The sequence below is a fragment of the Mercenaria mercenaria genome, chromosome 16 (assembly GCF_021730395.1).
Source record: "Mercenaria mercenaria strain notata chromosome 16, MADL_Memer_1, whole genome shotgun sequence".
NCBI lineage: Eukaryota > Metazoa > Mollusca > Bivalvia > Venerida > Veneridae > Mercenaria > Mercenaria mercenaria.
In genome coordinates, this window is record NC_069376.1 from 35,420,388 (window position 1) to 35,444,959 (window position 24,572).

Here is a 24,572-nt window from a genome sequence, read left to right on the forward strand (position 1 = left end):
TTCAAAGTCAGTTATGGTCTGGAAATCATATTTGACCTGAGAATTTGAATTTTAGGGTTTAAATACCCCGTGTCAAAAAATGCTTAACCTCGAAATAACGCCGACAGCAAAAGCAACGCCGACGTTAAAGTGATTCCAATAGCAAGCCCTCCTTTTAAATAGTCGAGCTCGAAATGGACATGAAATGATTGTATTTTTTTTTTTTGTAATCTATAATGTCCATCATTCTCGTCGTAAGACGGAACGGAAAATGCGTAGGAAGACAAGTATTTATAAGACATTTAATAGCAGCTGACTTTGACCAAACCATGGACGTATATTAAACACAAATTACTGCTCTTATATCTTGTTTAGCAGTCTTAAAATTATGTTTGTTTCATAGGATATTTAAGTACTTCATAATGTTATACATGTATAGCAATTCACATGCTTTGCACATTAAACAATTTAAAATGATGTGCAGGTGGTAAACTCTATGTATCACGAACAATTACAATGAGACGGCATAACCGACAACTATCTTAAGTCACTGTGTGGCGGAAGCTTCCAATCAACCTTCTATGTTTAAATTAAGTTTCTTCGAATTTATCTTCTTTTCGTTTTCTTTCTAGTTCTTTTTTCTAAGTTCTCTATGAGCTTGCTTTCTCGTATTTTCTTCATCTGTGGTTCAGTGTATTTAAATATTTTCACCATAGCACGAAGGTGGTGATCAGAATCTTTCTCGTCAGTAATATAATGGAAGAAAGAATCCTTCAAGAACCTCAATATCGTTTCCGCTTCCGTTTCCGGTCGCATTGCATCATGGTAGCTTTCTTGTCGTCTGATGGTCTGCCATTTTGCAAGCTCCAGCTCTGTCCAGGCAAGTTTCTTGACAAGCTCGGAAATAGTCACTTTGCATCCACCAGCACTTGCAAGTCTCTCAAGCTGAAGGTAAACAGAAGGGAAATAAACATTTCAAACATGGAAAATACATTACACTCTGTAAACATGTTATGAAATGCTTGTCGCCGTATTAATAAGAAAAATCAATACAAAAAATAGAAAAGAAATAACCTCCCGATGACAATACAAATAGTTTCATCTTTTTACCTAATTGCCGGCGCAACGTTGAATTCAACCATAACTTTTTAATATGACGGTGTGTTCACTTTCAAAATATTATCTGAAATTATGCCTCTATTAACGTTCCTTTTATATTAGAATTCCCGACATACATGTAGCATTAAATTGTAGTTCCGTAATATATTTGACCATTTCGTTTTGAAATTACAAGATATTTTTCACTAAACATTCAGAAGTTTTGACCTTGACACTGATCTTGTTCAACAAAAGCTGCCACCTGTGGGAGCTGAACCGCTAAATTTGAAATGTGTACATTTCTAAAGAAAGGTTCCACAGGCCAACGCTAGACCACTCAGATTCGTTGGAATTTTGAAATATATGTAAATAGAAAACATACACAAAACTAACTAACAGTGATAATGACTTCAGTCAAATGGTTACAAGTCTCTTCATATTGCAAGAACAGAAGAAACTACAGAAAGAAAAACAGAAAAACAGTAGCCACCACCAGGTTTTGAACAAGTGCGCTTTAAAATATGTACTCAGAAAGGTACCGTGGACCACTACTCAGTTGAAATTCAGGCCAAGTTTCATTTCAATATATAAATCTAAACTGAAATTATTGTGTGAACACTGTTTTTCTATGTTAAATAACAATGGCACTGACCTTGACCCTAAAGGTCCCAGATGCAATCCTAACCTTCGTCTTACAAAATGCTACTGGAAAGTTTTGTTTAATAATTCATTTTCTCAATTAAAACTAAAGTTTTATGACGGAACATTCATTCAACCATTTATCCGCCCATTCCACCTGTGTATCCACCCACTGCACCAGTCCATCCACCCACTCCACTTATGTATCCACCCACTCCATCACTTCAACCATGTTTCCGCCCAATCAAGCCATTCAACTCATATTTAACCCACTCTACCCAACCATCCACCATGGTATCCACTCAGCGAAATCGCAAACATATAGAAATATAAAAAAGTATTGCCATATTAATGACGATAACTCTACCTCTTCTTCTCGTTCAAACCTTGCAGAGTCTTGTCCCTTCCGATACATCTCTAGATAAATTTTCTGATGTTGTTTCTCCCTGTCATCCATTGCACTCTAAAACATATCAAAGTTTAAAGTGTAATAGGATTATTGTTTAAAGTAAAACTCCCTTACAGAATATATTAATCTTTCAAGAAACAACCATGTACATATTTACCAAATATCACAGGTGTTGTTGCCATCCATCAAAGATTTTGATATAACTTGGCTAGCAAGGCGAGATGTATGTCATGCGAAAGACCAACCCCTAGCTAAAAGGTCTAAGTTTTATCTACACCGTCAATAGCTTTGCCATTCGTAGATTGATATTCAAATAATATTGCAAAACGAAAAACAACATCCGCTTAATGAGAGCTCTTTGATCAGTACCTAAAGTTTGCAGTTAATATGCAGGAATATTAGCTGCATCGACCTCAAAACTGTTTATAAGACAATATCAGTTATACGAAATTTTATTTTGTCCATCAGATCATGCGATCCGCTCCAAGTTTCACCTGAAAACTAGTATCCTAACAAAAATCATTCATTTTTGCCGTTGATACCTCCGGACAAAATTTGATACACGCACTGTTTATTCTTATGCAATTTTAAGGCAGTTTTGCACATTTGAAACAATTTTTTTCTTCCGCTGTAGAATTTCATTTAACCGTTTTTTTATCACAGCATCAGTGTATCTGAAGGAATTTCAGACAATTAAATAGACATGGTCGTGTGCTGGATTTTTTGTTAGATAGACTTGAAACTATGAGTCCTCCGGTCAATTTTCGCAATGGGCTTCTGTGGAAAAATCGGATTATGATGACATTTTCATGTATAGAAAAAGTTCCACAATGTAGATTTGAATTAAGCTTTTCACATGACCAAACAACATGTGTATATGTCCGTGTGCTGATTTGTTCATAATTCGATAATTATCCATATGAGTCGTTACGTTGCTGCCTATCGGCCCCAGTAAGTTTCGGGTTCTTGGATATTCGCTTCATCATCATACAATAACTGTTTTATAGTTGCTAGTTAATTTTGTTGTATAGTTCTTCAAATATGCGTTTCAGAGTATGTGGGGGACTTTTTACTATCTTGAAATACTTTCTTTTTATTTGATTTAGACATTTTTAAAGATTTGTAATTGAGGTCCTTAACATAGAAATGTTTTGGTTCGATCTAAACGTACGCTTTACCAAATTACCTGTGCCCGGATATTCAATTAAAAGAAATATTATATGCATTTTTTCTCTAATATTTGATTTTGAGCGCTCAGTAAAACTGGATTATATTATACGCTGTGTATTGCATGCTACCAGACAAGGGCACGAAAGGCTGTGAAGCAAAAATCTAAACAATTTACAGGCCTCAAGGGAAGATCGTACGCAACTGATTTATAATGAATAGAACAGTAGACGTTACATAACACAAGAAGGTCTGTCTGACAGGTTGTTTCAATTCTATGCGTATTAGAAAACAATTAATTTACTTGTTGTTTCATTCAAGTATTTTGTCCGGTTTGACGTCACACTGTCTCAATTATAGATCATATGACGATTTTCCTGTTTGTCAGTTATACATTTAATGAGGTAGCTTCGTCATTGGCTGCATCACTCGTGAACTTATTACAGTGGTGTTCACTCGGTCAAATATATTTCTATCTTATTTATACTCTGAAGCAAACAAATATCCTTTATAACTTCAAACAACTGAAACGATATTTACACAGACCGCATTGTTGTTAACATTTCTTAATTTTATGACGGACAAGTAAATGACCAGGTAAAAATTTGAACAACTCGATCCCCTCTAACAAAATTTATGTGTTGATTTCCATTAACACATATCACATATACTTGTGATTTTATTGTGACTACATATTAACGACAAAATGTTATATTCTTTTTTTTTCACATTCGCCAAAGCCATAGGTAAAATGAAGTTTGGCAATACGAACACAAAAAAGCGAAGAATTACAGGCAAAATTGACTTAATCTTGGCATAGCATCTAGTTGGCTATTCCAATTACTTTCAAAAGTCAGGCTGGCTTGAAGCAAAAACAAAACTAAACCGAAGAGCGAGAGAAGTAGGACTGGGATTCTTAATTTAATGTTGGATTTATATTCTTTTGTGCTAACGGTTTTCTTTGATTTCGTTCTCTAATAACAGAATAAGAACTGAACACGACAAGTAGGAAAACGTAGAAAGAAATACGCTGCCATCACTGAGGACATAGAGAATATGTAACATCAGAGTGAGCACCAGCTAAGATATTTTCACGTCTGGCTCTAATAAAGAATCTCAGATTGACAGGTTATCTGAGAATACTTCATGTCTTTCAATGGTTTCACATTTAGGCCGCACAACTTGTGCATAATGTATTAGATTTTTAACTGTATGAATTCCCAAATATGTATATATTTCATGGTCACAGCGGTTGTATTTCAATAATTTAGTGAAAACCATGCAATTGATTTTCAGTCTACAGACTATTTTCAGAGACTGATACAATAATGACTACATTTAATCCACTGTTGTTCCATAGAAATTATGTGTTATTTAGGTTTTGTGGTACTCTGAACGCTTTACAACTTAGGTTAATAATTCCAAATAACAGGTCTAGTGTATTGTAAACGACGTTTGAACTCTTCTTACTACAAATGTTTAATATATCTGCAAATTTCAAAGTAGGCTGTCTTCCGAAAACAAATCTGAACGCTTCATATGACACTGCAGTGACCTTGCACGAAATAAATAGATACTATTTTGTTTTTTTTTTTAAAGTAAATGCAAAATTATTCCTTTGATTTATATTTACATAAGTGGTCCTAAAATGAAACTGAAAGTGTTTTTTTTTTTTTTCAAAATTCAATACTCTTATTGCATTAAATGATTTGCAAAATATCTGTCTTTTAACTGATTTATAAAAGATTTACCAGAGAAAAGCAATCTTAAAACCGCTGTTACAGATTATTTCAATCGAACAATAAACGGAAGTTGATAAATTATTTAGCGGATCCATTAATGTAAATAGCATTGTAACGACAGATACCATCCCATATTTTCCGAATGAGCATGGCTTGCTCAATACTCCGTTTTAGGTGATGTAAAGTTTTAAGACACCAGGGAAAGGGCTTTGAATTGAGTCTTATCATAATGAGTGCCTTACAAGGAAAATGCAAGACTATCCGGATCACATATCACTAATCTTTTCTTTTTGGATTTTTTTGGAATAGTACAAAATAAGTCCGCATCAAGAGCGAAATACTTGCTTTACCTACGTCTAAGTCCTTTCTCAGTTTACCATATACGTTTATTTCAGGTGATTAATAGTCATATTAGCAAGAAAACGTCCTATTAAGAATCCTATCAAAATTGCTTTGAATCAGGAAACGCGACTGATGATTACAAAAACATCTAGATACGACAGAATCGTGCATTGATCCGAGCCCATCTTTGATTGATCGCATTAACGCATTAAAACGTTAAATGGTGTCTCTGCTGAGGACACATAGTAATTATCTTTGATATATTACTGAGGACGTGAGTAGTTACTGTACAAAAAGTGGTTTGAGCGGAGCAGCAAATATTGTCAGAATTAGGTGTACAGTTAACCAATGCGTAGTATTTCTCAGACTGCTGACAATATTTACTGTCCCGCGAATTTATAAATATCTGACAGATAGTTTAATTTGAAAACTTTATTGGAGCTAATAACCAGTTGTGAAAAACATCACCGAATGAATCCTTATAAACACAGTATAAAACATAATATATTAATCAAACTGTTCAAAACATATATTACATTTATATCATTACTGTACAGAGCTTTGCGCTAAAACCTTATTCAAAATGTGTGCCCTCTTCCCTCTGGCATGAACGTGCTACTATTAAAAGAGATTTTCGCGAGCGGTTTAATTTCGTTTTATTCGTTCTTTGTCCGTTTTCACGAAAATAAGTACTCGCGACAGAGATATCATGGTTATTTTATATCGGCAATTTTCGTCTGATTTCTAAATATCCATATCCTATTTCGATTTTCCTCGGCCTTTATTGTAGCTCAAGTCACCCGGGAATACGGAAAACACGTACTCAAACGGAAATTTCCAACTTTTATTATGGAACCATTACATTTGGTATAGCGAACTTTAAGATTTGCGATTATAACTGGTGTTACTGTAATCATAATTAAATATTCTGACAAAATTATTTATAAACTTAAAAAAAAAGAAATGTAGAAGGCAAAAAATAAAAGTGAATACCTTCAGGTCAGTTGCCTTTCTCTCTAGTACTGTAGCAGCAGTGACCGATTCTTCACAAAAGTTAGAAATGTCATCATAGCTTTGTTTAACTTGCTTCAGTTCTTCCCGTAGTCTCTCTAACTCTTCATCTTTTGCCTGAACAAGCTGAATAATATAAAATCTTGTGTTAAAGGGAATTCCTGTAGTTTTTTATGCGCATCTTTCTGAGCAGCCGACACTTTCTATGGAAAACTGAACTGAAGTCAACATTTGTTGAAATATGTTACAGACAATCTTAAATATGAGGAATCTTGAATGAAATAACATTTTTGATAAGTTTTATCAGTAATCAAATGCTGGTAGGCCTACTGGTTTATGTTGTATTGACAAGTATCCTGCCAGATATTTTGCTATTTTTGTGGTTGTGTTTTCACATCGCATTTTAGTACAAATACAGTGTTGTTCATATAATGTAAGATAATTTACTTAGTACTGATAAGACAATATCACCTTTCAGATTATTTAGTATTCAATTATAGAAAGAGTTAAGAATTTTTTTAAACTTTCTTTTAACTTCTAGCACACATACATGTAATTACTTTGGCCAGGTTCGCGCCACTTTCCGTTCGAACAGGTGTTGTATTCTAGCGATCTTAACATAAAATTTAGCCGGGTGACCCATACATTTTCAGCCATTTTTATGCTCACAGTACAATTATCTATACACAAGAAAAACAGGAAAAAATTCTATGAAAGAGTTTTTTCAAAACTTAAAATAATATTCTTCACTATGGGTATTTTTCATTGAAAAAAGTTCACAAAAGTAAATATAAACAATATTTTTTTTCTTAATTTGTACCCATTATTGTAATGATAGAGTATTTCAAATATGACTATGATATCAAATAAGTATATGATAAAATCTGTAAAAAGAAAAAAAAACTTATTGTGCTGTCTTTATATATATTTTGGTTGGTATTTATAAAAAGCAGAAAATTATGAAAATGTTGAAAAATCGCTGGCAGTTTCAGCAACAATGGGTTTATTCAAAACAATTTTTCACGAAAACAAGCCTGGTGACCTATTGTTTTTATTGTTTCATTGTATTCAGCACAAAATTTCCTGTCATATATGTGAATTTAAAATAATTCTATGAAAGGAAAAAAATTATGGGAATTCTCTTTAATTCAAGCTGGTACGGTATTGATCAACGATCAAAGAGCCAAGTATTTAGTTTTTCTAAAACATTTTTTCACAAGGGTATCAATACTGCTGAAAATTTGTCTTGATTTGTTTAGTTCTATTCTCTCTATTCAAGTACCGTTGAAATGCATACTTACTGGACAAAATCAAGACATTGAATTTATTTCAGGACATTGATGAATATGGACGTAACACTTCCAACTTCAATTTTGAAATATTGATATTATGATAATAATTGTTTTCTCTCGTTACTTTGAATATATCAAATGTATTTTTTCTAAATATAGCAGCTTTATGGGTTTCGGTGCGAACGTCGCTGCAATTTGGGTACTTGTTTGTTCTCTTTTTGTTCCAGATTTCTGATAGGATTTTTACAGACAATCGTGAGTACGCATTTGGTATAAGGATAATATTCTAAGACATATTTATCTTCAAACAGCTATAATAATGCATAGTTTATTCAAATTTTTTAAAACACATTTTTACTTAAGAAATAATTTATAGCAAAAGAGTGCTTTAACACTATTTATGCACGATGGGTGGTTATACGTCGGGCGTAATAATTTCACGATGGCACAGCCCGAGTGAAATTATTTGAACGACGTATCACCACCCGAGTGTATAAATAGTGTTAAAACACGATTGTGCTATAAATTATTTCTATTCTTATATGCCCTTAATCTAAAACAGTAGATAAGATACAGAGGCGCTCTTTCTTGGTCGCAACAAAAACTTTGACGTAAATGTGACGTCATTCTAGCGTAAGAGTGTTTTAAAAGAGGCAAGCGTATTAGAATACTTCGTAAATGCATTTTTGAAATGTGAATGTGTGAGTGACAAACTATTTTAATAAAAATATTGGAGTAAAATGTATTTGTAAAACAACATGCATTTCAGTAAATAGTAGTTACATTTAAACATTTACCTTTTTCATCCAAACACTTATAAAGATATCGAATGTAGATAATTTCTGTTAATAAGAGAGCTTTAGATCTGAATATGTGTATACGTTTACTTATGCGCGAAACAAGTAAATCTCCCTTGTGGAGCAAATATCGTTTCGACTGTTGTTCAGCGTTTGTTGTCATCAAAAGGTTAATCTGTAAAGGACTGTATCTGATATAAAATAAGAATCTGCTTTTTATAAAAAGTTTGACTGAATTGCATTAGTTTTGTTCTAAACGATAGTTAATTATTTGTAAGTGGCCCACGGTTACAATATTGACATTAAGTACCAACGACTGCTGTATAATACATTCTGTCAATGGACATAGCCATTTAGTATAATTTCTCTCTTGGGACCAACGACCGTACTCTGACCTCGGTTCAACACAAGAACATGTCAATGTATAATTTTGTAATTCCTTGGGATTTTCAGTGACATACAACCAGGGTAAATTGAGAAGGAACTGTAATTGATATTAGCATTCCACCTTGTAGAGTTACATTCTTATGACATGTAGGAACAAACAAAAATATATAACAACGTACTTTAGAAGCATGGAGCGCAACCAAAGCCAAACAATGGCCAATTCGGCTTTATTGCAGCTTTTCCTGAGAGAAAATAAAATTCAACACCCTCATATGTCTACTTTACGTAAAGTCATTAAGTTTAAACAAGTCTAGCACGTCTATATTGCCTCAAGATTAATGTCAAATTTTCTAATTAGATTAGATTGTCAGTGTTTTTCAGGAGAAGCAACTTTCAAACTAAGGTAAATTAAACGTACGAGTAAGTCAAAATTATAAATATGATGCAATATTCATGTGTTGAGTTTAAAACAGGAAGAATGGCCAATACGGTGAATACCATTTAAAGATAGCATTGAAAACTGATCAACTATGTAATTGTTAAGTACACAAATATATCATTAACAAACAAAAGTGTAACCTCCATTTCAATTTCAAACTTAAGTAAATACTCCCTTTGTTCAATTTATTTTGGTAAAATAGTTACTAGAACTGTTGTCCTAAAATGCTTAATAAAAAGGACTTGGTCGAAGTTCAAACCGCACGTGATCTGATTGTAGCATTTTATTGTTGTCATCAAAGTAAGACACTTATTAGAAAAAAAGTAATTGTCTTTGATGCCAGAACAATCATTTTTTCCCTACTTAATACAAATATAGATCACTATAGAGCAGAGATTTCCCTTTGATTTGGTAGAAAATAGGAACCATAAAACCACGGCACAGTTCTATTATACGTAACATACTTATACTAGCATCTGGAAATTAAATATTTTTTAAAATGCAATTCCCTCCTTTACGTACATAGAACAACCTATTCGGCAGGGATAGAAATTCACTGAACCTGCTTGTTGGCTGTTCCAAATGAACATGTTTCGTGTAAGACGTGTATGAGCACTGCATTATGATTAGTTTTATTTGTTGCAACAGCCGGAAAGTAATACTTAAATAATGGATGATATTTAACCCTTAGCACGCTAGATAAATTGTCGTCTGCTGGAAATGTCGTCTGCTAAAATTGTAAAGTTCATTCAATTTGCTCCAAAATTGGAAGAAATATTGTCAGAGTAGCAAACAGCTTGGAACCTGATCAGACGCCGATTTAATCGGCGTCTGATCTGGTTCCAAGCTGTTTGCAAAGGCTGTTAAATTCGCCTGCAGCAGGCTAAGGGTTAAACAAACATTTCATATATATACGCTAGTATTCGGTGTAAGTTTGATCAAAAGCTTTACAAAGATCACCTGAAGTAAACTTGACAATAATGTGTGTGCTGTGTGGAAAGGAACACATTTAATACATGTATCTAAACAACATAATTCTATCACGAAACAATAAACAAAGAAGACTTAAACTGTGAAGTTATCATGCTCCATAAGTCACGGTAATTACGTCATAGCGCCAAATGTCAAAGCAAAAACACACAAACCTAGAAATATCTGGTGGTTGTCGTCAAGGTTATAGACAATAATCCTCGAGATCATGTTAGAATCGAATGATATATTTCAAACAGAGATTTGCTCTTGAATAAAATCATATAGATGCTTTTTATTACATCATTCGAGCTGGTTGGGTTTAACGTCACACCGAAACAATTTTAGGTCATACGCAACTTTCCAGCTTTGATAGTGGAGGAGGAAGACCGCAGATGTCCCTCCGTGCATTATTTCATCACGAGCGAGCACCTTGGTAGACCCATCAACCTTAAAGCCAGCTGGATCCTCACTTGAAAAATTCAACGCCCCAAGTGAGGCCCGAATCCATATCGATGAGGGGCAAGTGATTTGAAGTCAGCGACCTTAACCGCTCGGCCACGGAGGCACCGGAAACTTCAATTAATGACTTTATTCGATTGTAAAATCACTTTTTGACATATATCATTTCTCAAACAACATCGCATATTTGTTTAAATGTATAAAGTTTGTTTTCTCTTAAATTTTTATTGCATTTGCCTGTTTGAAAAATTTTATAGATTACAAATATAATTTCTTTAAGATGTTTTTTTTTCAATAATTAAGTCCATTGTATTTAGATTTAGTCGTATTAAGATGTTTGAAGTAATGCTCGAAGTGTAATTAATCATGCTTTAATTACATGGCATTTTAATTAATTAAGATAAGAGAATATTGATTTCGTCATTAAAGCGGTCCAGTATTTTTGCAATGAAACTGGCTTTTGTTGTGTACTATTACGTTAATGCAGCCCATCAGATAAAAACATACGTTACCATGGAAACAAATATTGCGGCTTTTTATTTACTTTTGCTATTACTGAACGATTTGAATTTCTTTCTCGACAGCTTCCATTAATTGTTAATGAAGAATGCAAAACTGAACATGATTTTTTTTTCTCTTAAAGAACTGCATTCGGTTTGTAATACGCGCTTTGGTTTACGTCAGGGAGTTAATAAATATTTTTTTAATTAGTTATTGAATTTACATGATTCAGTTTTAGTACAAAAAGAGCCATAACTTTAAAAATACTTGCAAGAGTTAACGATTTTGACCTAGTCCGAAAACGAAAAATTACCAGACATTCAGAAATAGGGTCCTTGCGACCTTAATCTTTTTTTAGTCATTGTCCCTAAAATCGATAGACATCTTCCTTTAAAAGTACAAAGTTATTGTGTATAGTTTGAATGTCCATGCTGTTATACTTTCAGACCAGAAACGAAAAATTACCAGAAATTTAGTCAGGCCCTTGTGACCTTGACTTTTGAGCCATTTACCCCAAAGTCTCTATTGATCTTCCCCTAGCAATGCTAAGGCATTTTTTTATAAACTCTGAAAGCCGTAGCTATTAATTATAGGTCCGAAAAACACTTCAGTCACGAAGTTGCTCTGACATTGGCCTTTCATCGAAGTATCTCTAAATATAATAGAGATGATTTTCAGTCACTTAGTAAAACCCAAAAGCTGAAGCTATTGTATTTTGTGACTTAGAGCCCGGAAACGAAAAATAACAGAAATTAAGTCAGGTCTGTGTTGCCTTAACCTTTGAGCTACTAACTCCAAAATCAACAGCCATCTATCATTCTGCGGAGGCATTTAGCCATTGTCACTAGTAGTATTTAGTCATTGTGACGTATGAAATACATATTTTACAACTAACTGTCTGGAAACCATTTTCAGTCTCCGAGTGACTGTGACCTCGACCTTTGGCCTATTGACCCTAAAAACGAAAGTGAACTTTTAAGAGTAGTGCTGAGTTCGAACGAAATAAAATTGATAGGACTCTTTCTCTAGCGGTATTTAGTAATTGTTTGAAAGATATAGCACTTACACTTTAACTTACAAACTTACAGACTGGAGACAATTTTTAGTCTGCCAGTTACCGTGACCTTGATCAGTGGCCGCCAAAACATTAAAGAAGCTGTAAATATTACATTGTATGAGTTAAAAGTCAGGAAATGGAAAATGTTGACAGACAGATGAACGGACAACGTCATTCCATGATTCGTTCAGTTTATTTATGCTGTGTTTTATTGCGTTTCCGCAGCAAAGGCTCCACAATTATATACTAATAATATCCTGGGCCCATACTCATCTACGTTTTCAATTTGAAACTAAGATATACATTTGTATATATCTAACAACTTCAAATGTTCTATTTTAAATTTAGAATTTCTTTACTATTGACGAATACAGGCAAAGTTCTCTTTCAGTTTAACTGTTTTCTTGCAACTTCTCCACATGCATTAGAGGCGAGGACAACTTTACACGAGACGTGTTGTCGTAAGTTATTCTTTACGAATAACAAACAAAAGCCTCGCCCGAGATTAATATAATCAATAACATCTTAACTGAAATGGTGCGCTCTACCATTTAATTCGTTAATCGTGCTCTAAATGAACAGTCCAAATACAATCTAGATATTGCGGTAGCTAATGCCATACATACTTATTTCAAAGTGGTATTTAGAGCATTTGTGATAGATTTAAATCAATGATTGCAAACGAAACTTATGGTCGTTTAACCGAAGCCGTTAAGAAAAAAGAACTAATCATACCTTTGAGGTTTCTTCATCAACATGTTGTTTATACATCGATATTTCTCGATCCTTTTCCTCACATGTGATTTTTATTTCTCTAACTTGGCGTCTCAAATCTCTGATTAACAGATCCTTTCTTTGTGATGGAGTTTGATACCCATCTGGAAAACACCCTCTGTGATATCCGTCTCCACCTGGAGAGTTCATATTGCTTTGTGATGCACCTTTGTCTTGTGAATGTTGTTTCTCGAATCGCAACCTACTTGCGATTGTCTCCCTTGGAAGCTTACTACATCCGGGTACTACCATGCATTCCTGTGACGTCATAAACACGTGATTGCGATTACTTCCGCCTGGAATATCGTCTTGAAATTTAAATCCAGGACTCTTATTATTGAAAACTGACGAACTTGTGTCAAACGTTTTACTTTTAGGTATTTTACTTTTAGTTTGTTTTTGTTCTTTCTTTTGGACGTGCTCTTCAGCTTCATTTTTTGTACTAGCAGTTTGTTTTTGTTCTGTTCCATTTTCTCCATTTACTTTGTCTTCTAAGCTGTCTTTGGTGGCCTCAGAATTTCCCATATTTTTCGCTTTATTTGCAGTGTTGTCCTCTAAACTGTCCGTCATTTTAACTTCAGTCGGGGTAATTTCGTCATCGAAAACAAACCCCTCATCGGAATAGTCAAGACTGTCTACCGAAGAAGAGTGGCTGATTAGTGAAAAGTTCGAATCCAGATATGATGGCAGTGGTTTTTCTACAGAACGTATAGACATAATAGTATTTGATCAAAAATGCCACCGTGTATATTCATGTAATACTACGTGTTTAATAATTATAGGTTTTCAGTAACACTACGATACTGTATCACTGCAGAACAAATAGAGCCCAGAGATCACTTGTTCTACGAAGATATATTGCCACTATAAAATATCTTGAACATCCGTATCCCCGCGAAATGAAAGTTATCTAATATGTTATCAAAGCTTGACGATGTTATGTACAAATAATCAATGCAGTGAAAATCGTGTTACGCACGTGGCACACTAACGCCACTATAAATACTTATCAATGTAGAGCGCTATGACAGAGGGCAAAAATGTCATAGTCTCTTTTAAAATAATTCAGAAAATGATTCCCTCCGGTACAGAAATCACGACGCCGCCACAAGCCTTCAAGCTAATATCGAGAACTTGTCATCAGGGTGATCAATTCGTTTGAAGGTTGCATTTCCTTTGGGAAGTATATATCAGTACCAGAAAATTTCCATTGATGATATTTTCTCGTAGACTGTAAGAAAAATAATCACTGTTGTATTTGAATATCTATATTATACAAACGCTTTTAAATAACAAAAGGAAATTTGTTTTATATTTTTGCCTGGTAATTAGGTAAATACCCTTTTTATGCATATAATAGCTGTTGTTTATCAATATCAACTTTCACATTTGTCACGAATACTCGAAGAAAAATATTTACGAATTTATAAGACATGTACATAAATGTTATTGTACCACTGTACATACTTATGTCTCACTACATGTACCTTCTCGTGTTGTTTAAAGGTATATAAAATGAGCCGTGCCATGAGAAAACCAACATAGTGGCTTTGCGACCAGCATGGATCCAGACCAGCCTTAGGGTCCAGGCTGTTTGCTAAAGCCCTCTACAGACGGTAGGTTTTTGTTGTACAACACTAATTATCTCAAAGATGTACAATTTTGAAATTGTACATTTTTCACATACAGACAGTATTCAATTCCCCTATAAATCACAGAGATTTACCTAGTAAACATAGTGCATCAGGTACTGAAAAGAATGTACATGTAACTATTAATAATAAAAATAATATTCACCTTTTTATGTCCCATGAATTTGATTACGCATGACACAAATGAGCCACACCATGAGAAAACCAACATAGTGGCTTTGCGACCAGCATGGAGGCAGACCAGCCTGTGCATCCGCGCAGTCTGGTCAGGATCAGTGACGTTTGCTTTCAAAGCCTATTGCAGTTAGAGAAACCGTTAGCGAACAGCATGGACCAGACTGCGCGGATGCTGGTCGGAAACGCACTGTGTTGGTTTTCTCATGGCGCGGCTCAAATCATTTAACTTTTCAGTGTCATCCTTTTTCCATTATGCATTAGAAGCCATTTTATATTCAGATTTGTGGGGTTTTTTTGGGCAATTGTTTCTGGAATTTCATTCACTTGCCTCTTATCAACTAATTATTTACCAATGTGTTGCTTGTCAACGTGGGTGGTACGTAAGGCAAAACGTACAAAATAGAACATGTCCTAATCTGTAAGTCAAGACTTAAGATTAACGAAATCAAGGAATAGTATCATACACACAATAATATTTGGCTGTACATCTTGAATTTAATTGGTGTTGTACAACAAAAATCTACCGTCTGTAGAGGGCTTAATGGTTTCTCTAATTGCAATAGGCTTTGAAAGCGAACAGCATGGATGCGCAGGCTGGTCTGGATCCATGCTGGTCGTAAAGCCACTGTGCTGGTTTTCTCATGGTGCGGCTCAGATATTTACTCTAATCACAAAAACAAGAATATATAACTAATGTCATCTTAGAAACGACCTTAAATGAAGATAAAATAGTAGCAATGCAACTGCAAACAATTTCATACATACAAACCTATCAAATGACGTAAATATCCTATGTGTACCTGATGATTACTTTTTTGAATTGTTTCGCTATCTGCATATAAATATAATCAATGTCATTCATGTAAACCTATCAAATGACGTTACTATCTTATATGTGTCTGACTGATTCTTCTTTATATAGATGCAAACAATGTTATTCATATTAACTTATCATTACGATAATATTTTTGGTGTGTCTGATAGATTTTATTGGCTATCTGTATATAAATGCAAACAGGTCTATAAAATGACGTTAATATGTTATGTTTCATTTCGTGTGCATATTGTTCGGCTGCAAACAATGTCATACATATAAAAAAGATATCAAAGGACGTTAATATCTTATGTGTGTCTGTCAGGTCCTTTTTTGGTGGTTTTGTGGATATTTTTTCTATCTGTATATCAATGCAAACAAACCTGTCTAATGGCTTTAATAATATTATCTTTGTTGTACCTTATAGAAACCTTTTTGTATTTTATTGGTATATAAATGCAAACAATGTGAAAGACATACATTATAGAATCACATAACGTTAACATCTTTGGTGTGCCTGATTGATTCTTCTTTGTGTTTTTGCTATCTGTATGTAAATGCAACAAATGTCATATACACAAACCTACAAAATAACGTTTTTATCAGTGTTTGTGCCTGATATATTCGTCCTCCACCACTGGTTCACGTGGGGAAGTTGGCAGTTACTTGCGGAGAACAACTTTGTACTGGTACAGAATCTGGTTGACTGCCCGCCGTTACAAAACTGAAATCCTGTTGAAAAACGGTGTTAAACCCTAAACAAACAAACAAATTTTCTACGGATTTTATCCGTCTATTGATATCTGATGGATTGTTACTTTTTACTGGAAATCTGAATGTTTAGCTCGGTTTGTTTGAAAGAAAAAAAAGAAATATGGAATCTAGTATGGTTCTATTATATTAACTGCCTGATATAATAATTTACTCTGGTTTTATCGTAACGTTGGTCGTGCTGGTAAAACAAATCTTTTATTGTGTTGATAATGTGGACACTAATAGAGTTTGCTGTTAATTTGGAGACGTTTCGGCGCTATACCCTTTTCAAGATTATTTACCATATCATCATTGTAAAAAGACTACAAAGATATACTATCACTGTAGTTTTGTTTCGTATTGATCATTTGAGCTATGTAATTTGAGCCGCACAATGAGAAAACCAACATAGTGCATTTGCGACCAGCATGGATCAAGACCAGCCTGCGCATCCACGCAGTCTGGTCAGGATATATGCTGTTCGCTAACGGTTTCTTTAATATCAATAGGTTTTGAAAGCGAACAGCATGGATCCTGACCAGGCTGGTCTGGATCCATGCTGGTCGCAAATGCACTACGTTGGTTTTCTCATGGTGCGGCTCATTTGTATTCGTTCTGTAGTTTTTTATACTAAATATGATTTCGGCCTGTTTATTACAATACGGAATACAAGTCTTGCTCTGATTCTTATGTTTTATCCATACGCTGGATGTATATATTCAATGCTGTAAAGTTTAGTATATACACACATTGCAAATGTTTAAGATTAATATTGATCTGTGGCAACATGTGTTGTAGCCATTATTACATTAAATATACATTTCTTTTTACCTACATGTGCGCTTCGCAATATTGTCAACCTTTCCTGCTTTAATATGTAAACAAAGTTCTTATATTAAGCGTGTGTTGTCGCCAAAAATTAATTTAAGTCGAGCCCACTGCAAGTGTCACAATTACCTCCCCAGCACCATTGCTGGAAAAGTACTATAAGTAAATCGAAAAAAAAAACATAGCTTTAATCGGAACATCAGCCGTTACCGGTCTTTGAACTTGGATCAGTAAGGCTGTAGACCAACCTGCTCACGACAGTGCCACTGACTCCCTATAAAATGTTTTTTTATTGTTGCAGATGTATCAAGAATTACTCTGGATTTTCACCCTTTGGGGATGGCTGTCTTAAATTTTACACACAGAAATAGAGGAAAATTGTCTAAATTGTTTCAGTACTTATCATTCAAGATAAAGTGTCAGTGGAGCACATAGATTAAAACACGATGTCTGTGTTCACATGTATCACAGAAATAAAAATGTTTATATCAATCTGCTAAACAGACAAATTATCCTAAACGATCAGTAAATGCTGATATAATCAGGTAAATTATTCGTATTAGCAAATCTCATCAGAACTGCCATAACGTGACATTAAATTTTAATAACTAATTGCAGCGCAGTGGAACAGGGATTCATTAACATTATAAACACTGTTCACGAATTTCCACAAGGCCAAATATTGATTTCATTTGTTTTTATGGAAAAGCATTTCAAACAAAATCATCAGTCATTCGTCCTGTAACAAACTGCAATACTAAATAACAGCTTTACTTATTTTATAAGCATTCTGAGAATATGTCTACATACAGCAGCGAACCTAATAACAATAATAATAATAAGTTTAAATCCAAATTTACGTAGATTGTGTGACGTAGAATTCGGGGTAACATAATTGATTTTCAGACAAAACGTGAGCGTTGTGAGCATTATCCTTGAATAGTTTCAACCAAGATTTTTTCTTGATTCTGTTTTTTATCAATTATTTTATTGTATTTTACTTAGTAATTTAAGCGTGATTTGTAGAATGTGAATATAAAGTGTTTCCAAAATTAAAAGGCCGGTATGACCCTGTCGTAAAGATTATCGCGCCCAGTCTTGAATAGTTCGCAAGCCTCATATACTGGTTTATTAAAACTGTCTCTTTTGAATCTAGAAATCATTTGTCATGCATCCATAAATGTACGACCTCTTGAAAGTTGCATAATCCGATATTAGCCTCTGATCTACATTAAAAATGTGTAACATCGTTCAAGACAAGCTTCTTTTTCTGTTTTCAGCATACTGACATCTTAGATGGCACACGACTTCAGACATATTGTTCTCTGTCGCCGCGCTTGAGATCGAGCCCGCAACCTCTTCATTCAGTCGCGCTCTGTCTATTGAGCTATGAAATGGGTTGTCAATATTTTCAGCTGAACAAATATCGAGAACTCTAAAATGCCGGATTTATCAATGTCATGCTTACGAACAGAATATTACCATGAAACCTTGAACTAAATCCTGAGCTCGTATTTTACTGACAACATGATCTGTTTACCGTCTCATGATATGCAAAATGATAGAATTTCTGCAAATATTGAACGTTTGCAGAAAATACTGCAGCTGCACAACTAAGAAACTAGACAGAAAGATTCATGACGGCAGACTTGTTTTATTAGATTTACTTCAAACTTTAATGATTTGCAGGAGGCGTTTTGGGTTATCAGTTTCTAATAAAACGGTTTACATCGTTTAAGTAAAGAGAAAAAGAAAACCCAATTTTATATAGGCGCTCCCAAGTTTGTTTGTCTTTTTAGATATTTTTAATTATTTTATTACCGTCTGGTACTTTTAACATTTTTTCTGCACTGCTTAAATATCTTTTTGACATGCCAGCCAGCAAAAACTGCATCCATAGAAAAAAATGTACCAGAATGTGGAAGGGTCATTATTCAAATAACACGCATTCGAGCAGAACCATCTAAATATCATTGTCACATGCCTTCACATAGAAAATCAACCAGCTCAGTATGTACATGTATGTAACATGATAGAATTATTCGGTGGCAGTTCCAAACTCCACTCAAACCATCCAACCGCGAAAAGGAAGTTAAAATCGTTCTTTTTTCTTTTAACCAGGTTTATATCCACTTTAAATCTCTACTGAAATCACATACAAAACTGAACGGACAGACGGATGGACATCACCATAACATGAGAACGTCCCGGTGAATTAGCATCACAAGCATAAATTCCTTTCATACTGCGCTATTAAATATTGATTCCGTGTAACGAAATAATTATGTTGACGTCAGCAACAGTAGTATTTTAATGCAACAGTGCAACAATTCATTCTCAAATCATAAACTATCAAGGATGTAGACTTTTCTACCGCATTTCCAACAACCTAAATGAGGCATTTATGTGCTTGTGTCTAAATACAAAAGTTTTATAACAAAGTGTTTGTAACTTTGTACCCGTTATCATCAAAACGAATGACAGCTTCAGCTTTTATAGACGTTAATAAAATTGAGCCGCACCATAAGAAAACCAACATAGTGCATTTGCATTTGCGACCAGCATAGATCCAGACCAGCCTGCGCATCCATCCGCGCAGGCTGGTCAGGATCCATACTGTTCGCTTTCAAACTCTATTGCAATTAGAGAAACCGTTAGCAAACAGAATGGATCCTGACCAGACTGCGCGGATGCGCAGGCTGGTCTGGATCTATGCTGGTCACAAATGCACTATGTTGGTTTTTTCATGGTGCGGCTCAAATATATAACTGTTTATTTTTGTTTTAAAGAATGGATTGGGATATTGTACCTGATCGCTCCAAAAGAAGATTACTTGTGTCCCGCTGTTTAACTTAAAAAGTAGGAGGTAATGTATATAGTATATATGAAGACTTCAAATCGTTTAACTGCTTTTTTTTACAAACAGTAGTAAAATATAGTCATGCTTTTGTTGAATAAGTTAATTAAACAAAACAGAAACAGCAGTTTATTCCAACAAAAACATGCCTGACACTTTACATATGATGCGACCGGTGTGAACTGAATTAAGGTAGTGGACCCGTAAGGACAATCGGCAAGTTCCGTACGATTACGTATTCTCATTTCGGCATCCTCGGTCAAAACAGAAAATTACTTTTTGGTATGACGGGAGTAATGCGCCGGTATTCCTCCGTGGTCCACGAATGTAGTCCCTGACACTATATAGTTGCTTAGTGACGGCTGAGGATGCCTGGAAAGTTTGCGGAAGAATACATTGTTTGCGGAAGTTTACAATAGTGATGTCATTCATAGTTAGCCGGTGCTCTTGCATTATGGTCGACATATTGTTTTTTTTTTTTGTTTTTGTTTTCAATAGCATTTGGATTATTTTATACAAGGAACATGGTCTGGCAACAAGTGAAAGAATGGAAAAGTAAAATAAAACACTGTAGACTTTCTTTGACAATTTAATATGAGTCAAAGAAGAAATGTTTTTAATACCGTCATACCTTTTTGTAATAACCGGAGAAAGCCGAAATCGCATATACGGGGATTATGTAATCGAATGTCATTATGGATCCATAACATTCACTGACTGCAATATGTAACGCAAATGTGTTCTTGAATAGATTCTTATATTTAATTCATGATCTGTCATCATTCAAATACTGAATGACAATTAAAATCAATTTTATATGATGTTGATTGTATAAAATGTATAAAATGATAAAGATTAATATGTATCGGTGGCAACATGTTTTGTCGACATTACTGCGTTAAATATGTAGTCCTATTTTATACATTTGCATTTCCACAGTATGTATTGTCAGCCTTTTTTGTATTCGAATTTTCAACATTATGTTGTTGTTTGTTTTTTTTATTATCGCTCAAAACGGAACCGTGAAGAAAACTTCCCAGTATTTTACAGTTTGCTTTGGTTTCGAATGACTGGCATATTTCATACACTACCCTGTCTCTCCAATCCAAATCATATCTCTGTAGTGTTTACGAAAATACGGAAACTAGTCATTTTATCTATGTCTTAAAATCTAACCTTTCACTGAGACGTCAAATAGGAACCCACAAAAGTGGTGTATACACATTTGCTGTTATTAAAGCAATTTCACCTTCGTTTGACGAGACAAATACATTTCCAAGGCTAAATATATGTTTATCCATTTTTTAAACCCAACGCTTTAAACGAAAAAACAAAAACAAAAAAAAAACAAATTTCCTTGCTATTCACGCATTAATCTAATTTCATCATATTCTGATATTGATACTTTTGTTAATATAGACAGTCTAAGAAAATAAGTAGATGAGGTATAGGTATGCTGCTCACAAATTTTCATCTGTTAATTAAACGGCTTAGAATGGCTGACTTTCACAAAGAGAACGGCGCTCTTCCTTGAATAGATTCAATCAGACTTGCTTTTAGGTCTGTTTTACATACTTTTGCATAGCCGTAGCTTTCATTACAATATATTTCTTATCTTATAGTAACTTTCACGATCCAGCAACAGCCCCACAAGGATGAACCTGAATGCTTTTCCATTAAGTTTATTTCTTCAGTGTTAAACAATCAGCTAGTCATACATTATACTGAACAATTCTAAACTGCTAATACTATAACATTTCTTTCGAAATGCAGCAGTTTCCGGAAGAAGCTTCGACCCGAAATCATCATCGTCTAATTATGTTATTTTGTTAAAACATGTTTCTTTATTTGATTTTGTATTAATGCGACTCGCTAACACCCCTTACAATAATTTTAGTTTTTTCTCTAAGATCGACATAATACGAATACGAGGGGCGTTCAATATGTCATGTTACTCCGTATGTATTTCCGTAACCGCTGCTTACTTTTAGATGCGGTTTTCGGCACATTATAAAGCAATTTATTGGAAACACAATGCAATATGAATGTTAAAAATCGGCAGGTTCAAAGTAAAAATAGAATCATTTTAGTGAGGTGTACTCAGGTATACTGGACTATAATTATAATTAAGGTTTGTCCCGGGCATCCAGAGTCTCAGAAAAATAGAATAACTTGTGAAATCACAAACTTCTATCATTTTTCTACGAGGTACAGCAATTTGTGATGAGTTTGCGTTGGTTTTAAACTATTTATTGCATTTTTAATTTTACAACACAACTAAAATATCTAAATCGAGGTTGATTACATATGGAATGGGTGTTGAGAGCGATTAATAAAAGTTGTAAGAACTAGTTTCGCAATCGAGAATTTAGATACTAGTATCAACTTATAATACAAGAATTTTTAAACGATGATTATCGCGCCTGACAAAATTTGCAGAGGCTTATTATACTCACCTAATCATTTTTCGAGTAAAAATATTCACACTCAATATAAAAATGTTATAAACTTTTTTAGTTTAGTTTTCATATGTTTTTGTGAAGATCATGATTTGTTTTATCTGTTTAAACTGAAAATTGAACTATAGTTATAGTTGTTGAATAGTAGAATTAAGGAATTGCATATTGCAATATCAATATTTTTGACATAAAATTGTCTAGTATACCCGAGTACACCTCACTCAAATGATCATATTTTTACTTTGAATCTACCGATTTTCATAATTTATATAGCATTGTGTTGCCAATAAATTGCTCTATAATGTGCCGAAAACCGCATCTAAAAGTAATAAGCGGTTACGGAACTACACACGGAGTAACATTACATATTGAACGCCCCTCGTATACCATATATCTAGCTGAAACAAGAGACAAGCCCAAAATGTTTCTTTTTGGAAAAGCTTAAAATAAAATTCGATTTAGTTTGTTTCATTTCCAAAACATCATATTGGCAGTTATGTGACTTTAGTATTTTACTGATAAGATGCGGAATGCACATGCTATACACATTGGGACAGCACACAATTTTCACTAATGGAAATAATATCAGCAAATATCGGTTTCTACTTCCCCCGTTCGCAAAATACTGCAGACGTGTCACCAGGAAGATATTCAGAAATGGTAATTATAATAGACTGTTCTAATTTGATTTCCTTTAAACTTTAATGACTTTCAAGGAGCGTATTGGGTAATTTATTTTCTAGCAAAACGGTTGAAACCGATTAGGTTTTAAAAGTAAACTGATAACAGAAACAAATATATAGAAAACCACCAAGCTAGACTTTGTTTTCGACGATCTATTGGAGTTAGAAACTACTAAATTATTTCTACATTGCTTTATCTATATTCCTTTATAACAAACTGCTGAGCACAATAAACTGGCATTAATAGCTGACAAAGTGCGAAAAACAAAAGGTACACAATGTGAAAGGGACATAACTCTGGTGAAAACCATACGTTCAGAACCTTTAAACACTTGCAGACCAAAAGTCAGCTCGATAAAGGCATGCGTAGGAAATAATAAACTAACCGAATGCAAGGGCAATAATTCTGCTTTAATCATCTTTAACTGACACAAAAGTAAACTCAGTCTGTACCCTTGTAATATAAGAAGCGCTCTTTAATGTCTGTAACTTAAACGGACAAGCAGACAGACGGATTGACATCACCATAAGATTATATGTTCCGTTTCAAATAAAAAGGTAAATAAGCAGTTTCAGCATAAACTATACGCCCTTGGCAGTATTTCTCAATTCAAATAACATATTTTCAGTGTAACGACAGCAGTTGACGTCAGCAACTGTATTTTTTAACACAAACAATGTAATTTTGGCAGTCCTCTACATTCATTGTCACACAAAAATTGTTGATAAATTACCAAGGGTGTAGGCAACAAGTGTTTGTTATTCTCAAAAGATGTTTCTGTCGCATTTTCATCAACCTTTATGAGACATTAGTCTGCTTGTTTCTACATATTAAAGAAATATAGCGATGTGCTTACGAGTTTTTATCTTTTTCCATCTAAATAAATGACTGCTTCTGGAACCAGTCTTTTATAAAAGTTGATAAATGAAAATGAAGTTTACATTTAAAAGACTGAAATTGGATATTGAACCTAATCGCTCCAAAGGAAGATCATTTGCTGTTTCTCTATTAAGAACAGCAGTAAGACGTCATATATTTAATGACTTATTACAGATCATTATTGTTATATTAACCCTTACCATACTAAATTTCTATAATGAACTTGTCCATCTTTCAATTTGGGCAGTACCATTAACTGCTGTGTAAAGGGGAAGGGGCTTACCAAAAAGATACTGACTGTATTATAGTAGACTAGCCACTAGACTGATAATAACTGTATTTCTATATTTTTCCCTTTTTTGACGAATTCAGTTTCATAGAGACAAAAACCAGTCTATTTTAGA

At 34.1% G+C, this 24,572-nt stretch overlaps 1 protein-coding gene across 2 annotated transcripts in view; it reads right to left on the reverse strand.

Moving 5' to 3' along the window:
- Positions 1-267: 267 nt before the first annotated feature.
- LOC128549622 (uncharacterized) overlaps positions 268-24,572 on the reverse strand; it is a 45,134-nt gene continuing 20,829 nt past the window's right edge. For both annotated transcript variants that reach the window (XM_053526726.1, XM_053526727.1), the window contains exons 2-5: positions 13,027-14,296; positions 6,370-6,513; positions 2,084-2,179; positions 268-924 (exon numbers count right to left, since the gene is read on the reverse strand). In XM_053526726.1, the coding sequence (XP_053382701.1) occupies positions 586-924; positions 2,084-2,179; positions 6,370-6,513; positions 13,027-13,782 (1,335 nt within the window). In that variant the 5' untranslated portion in view covers positions 13,783-14,296 and the 3' untranslated portion in view covers positions 268-585. The remainder of the gene's footprint in view (positions 925-2,083; positions 2,180-6,369; positions 6,514-13,026; positions 14,297-24,572) is intronic.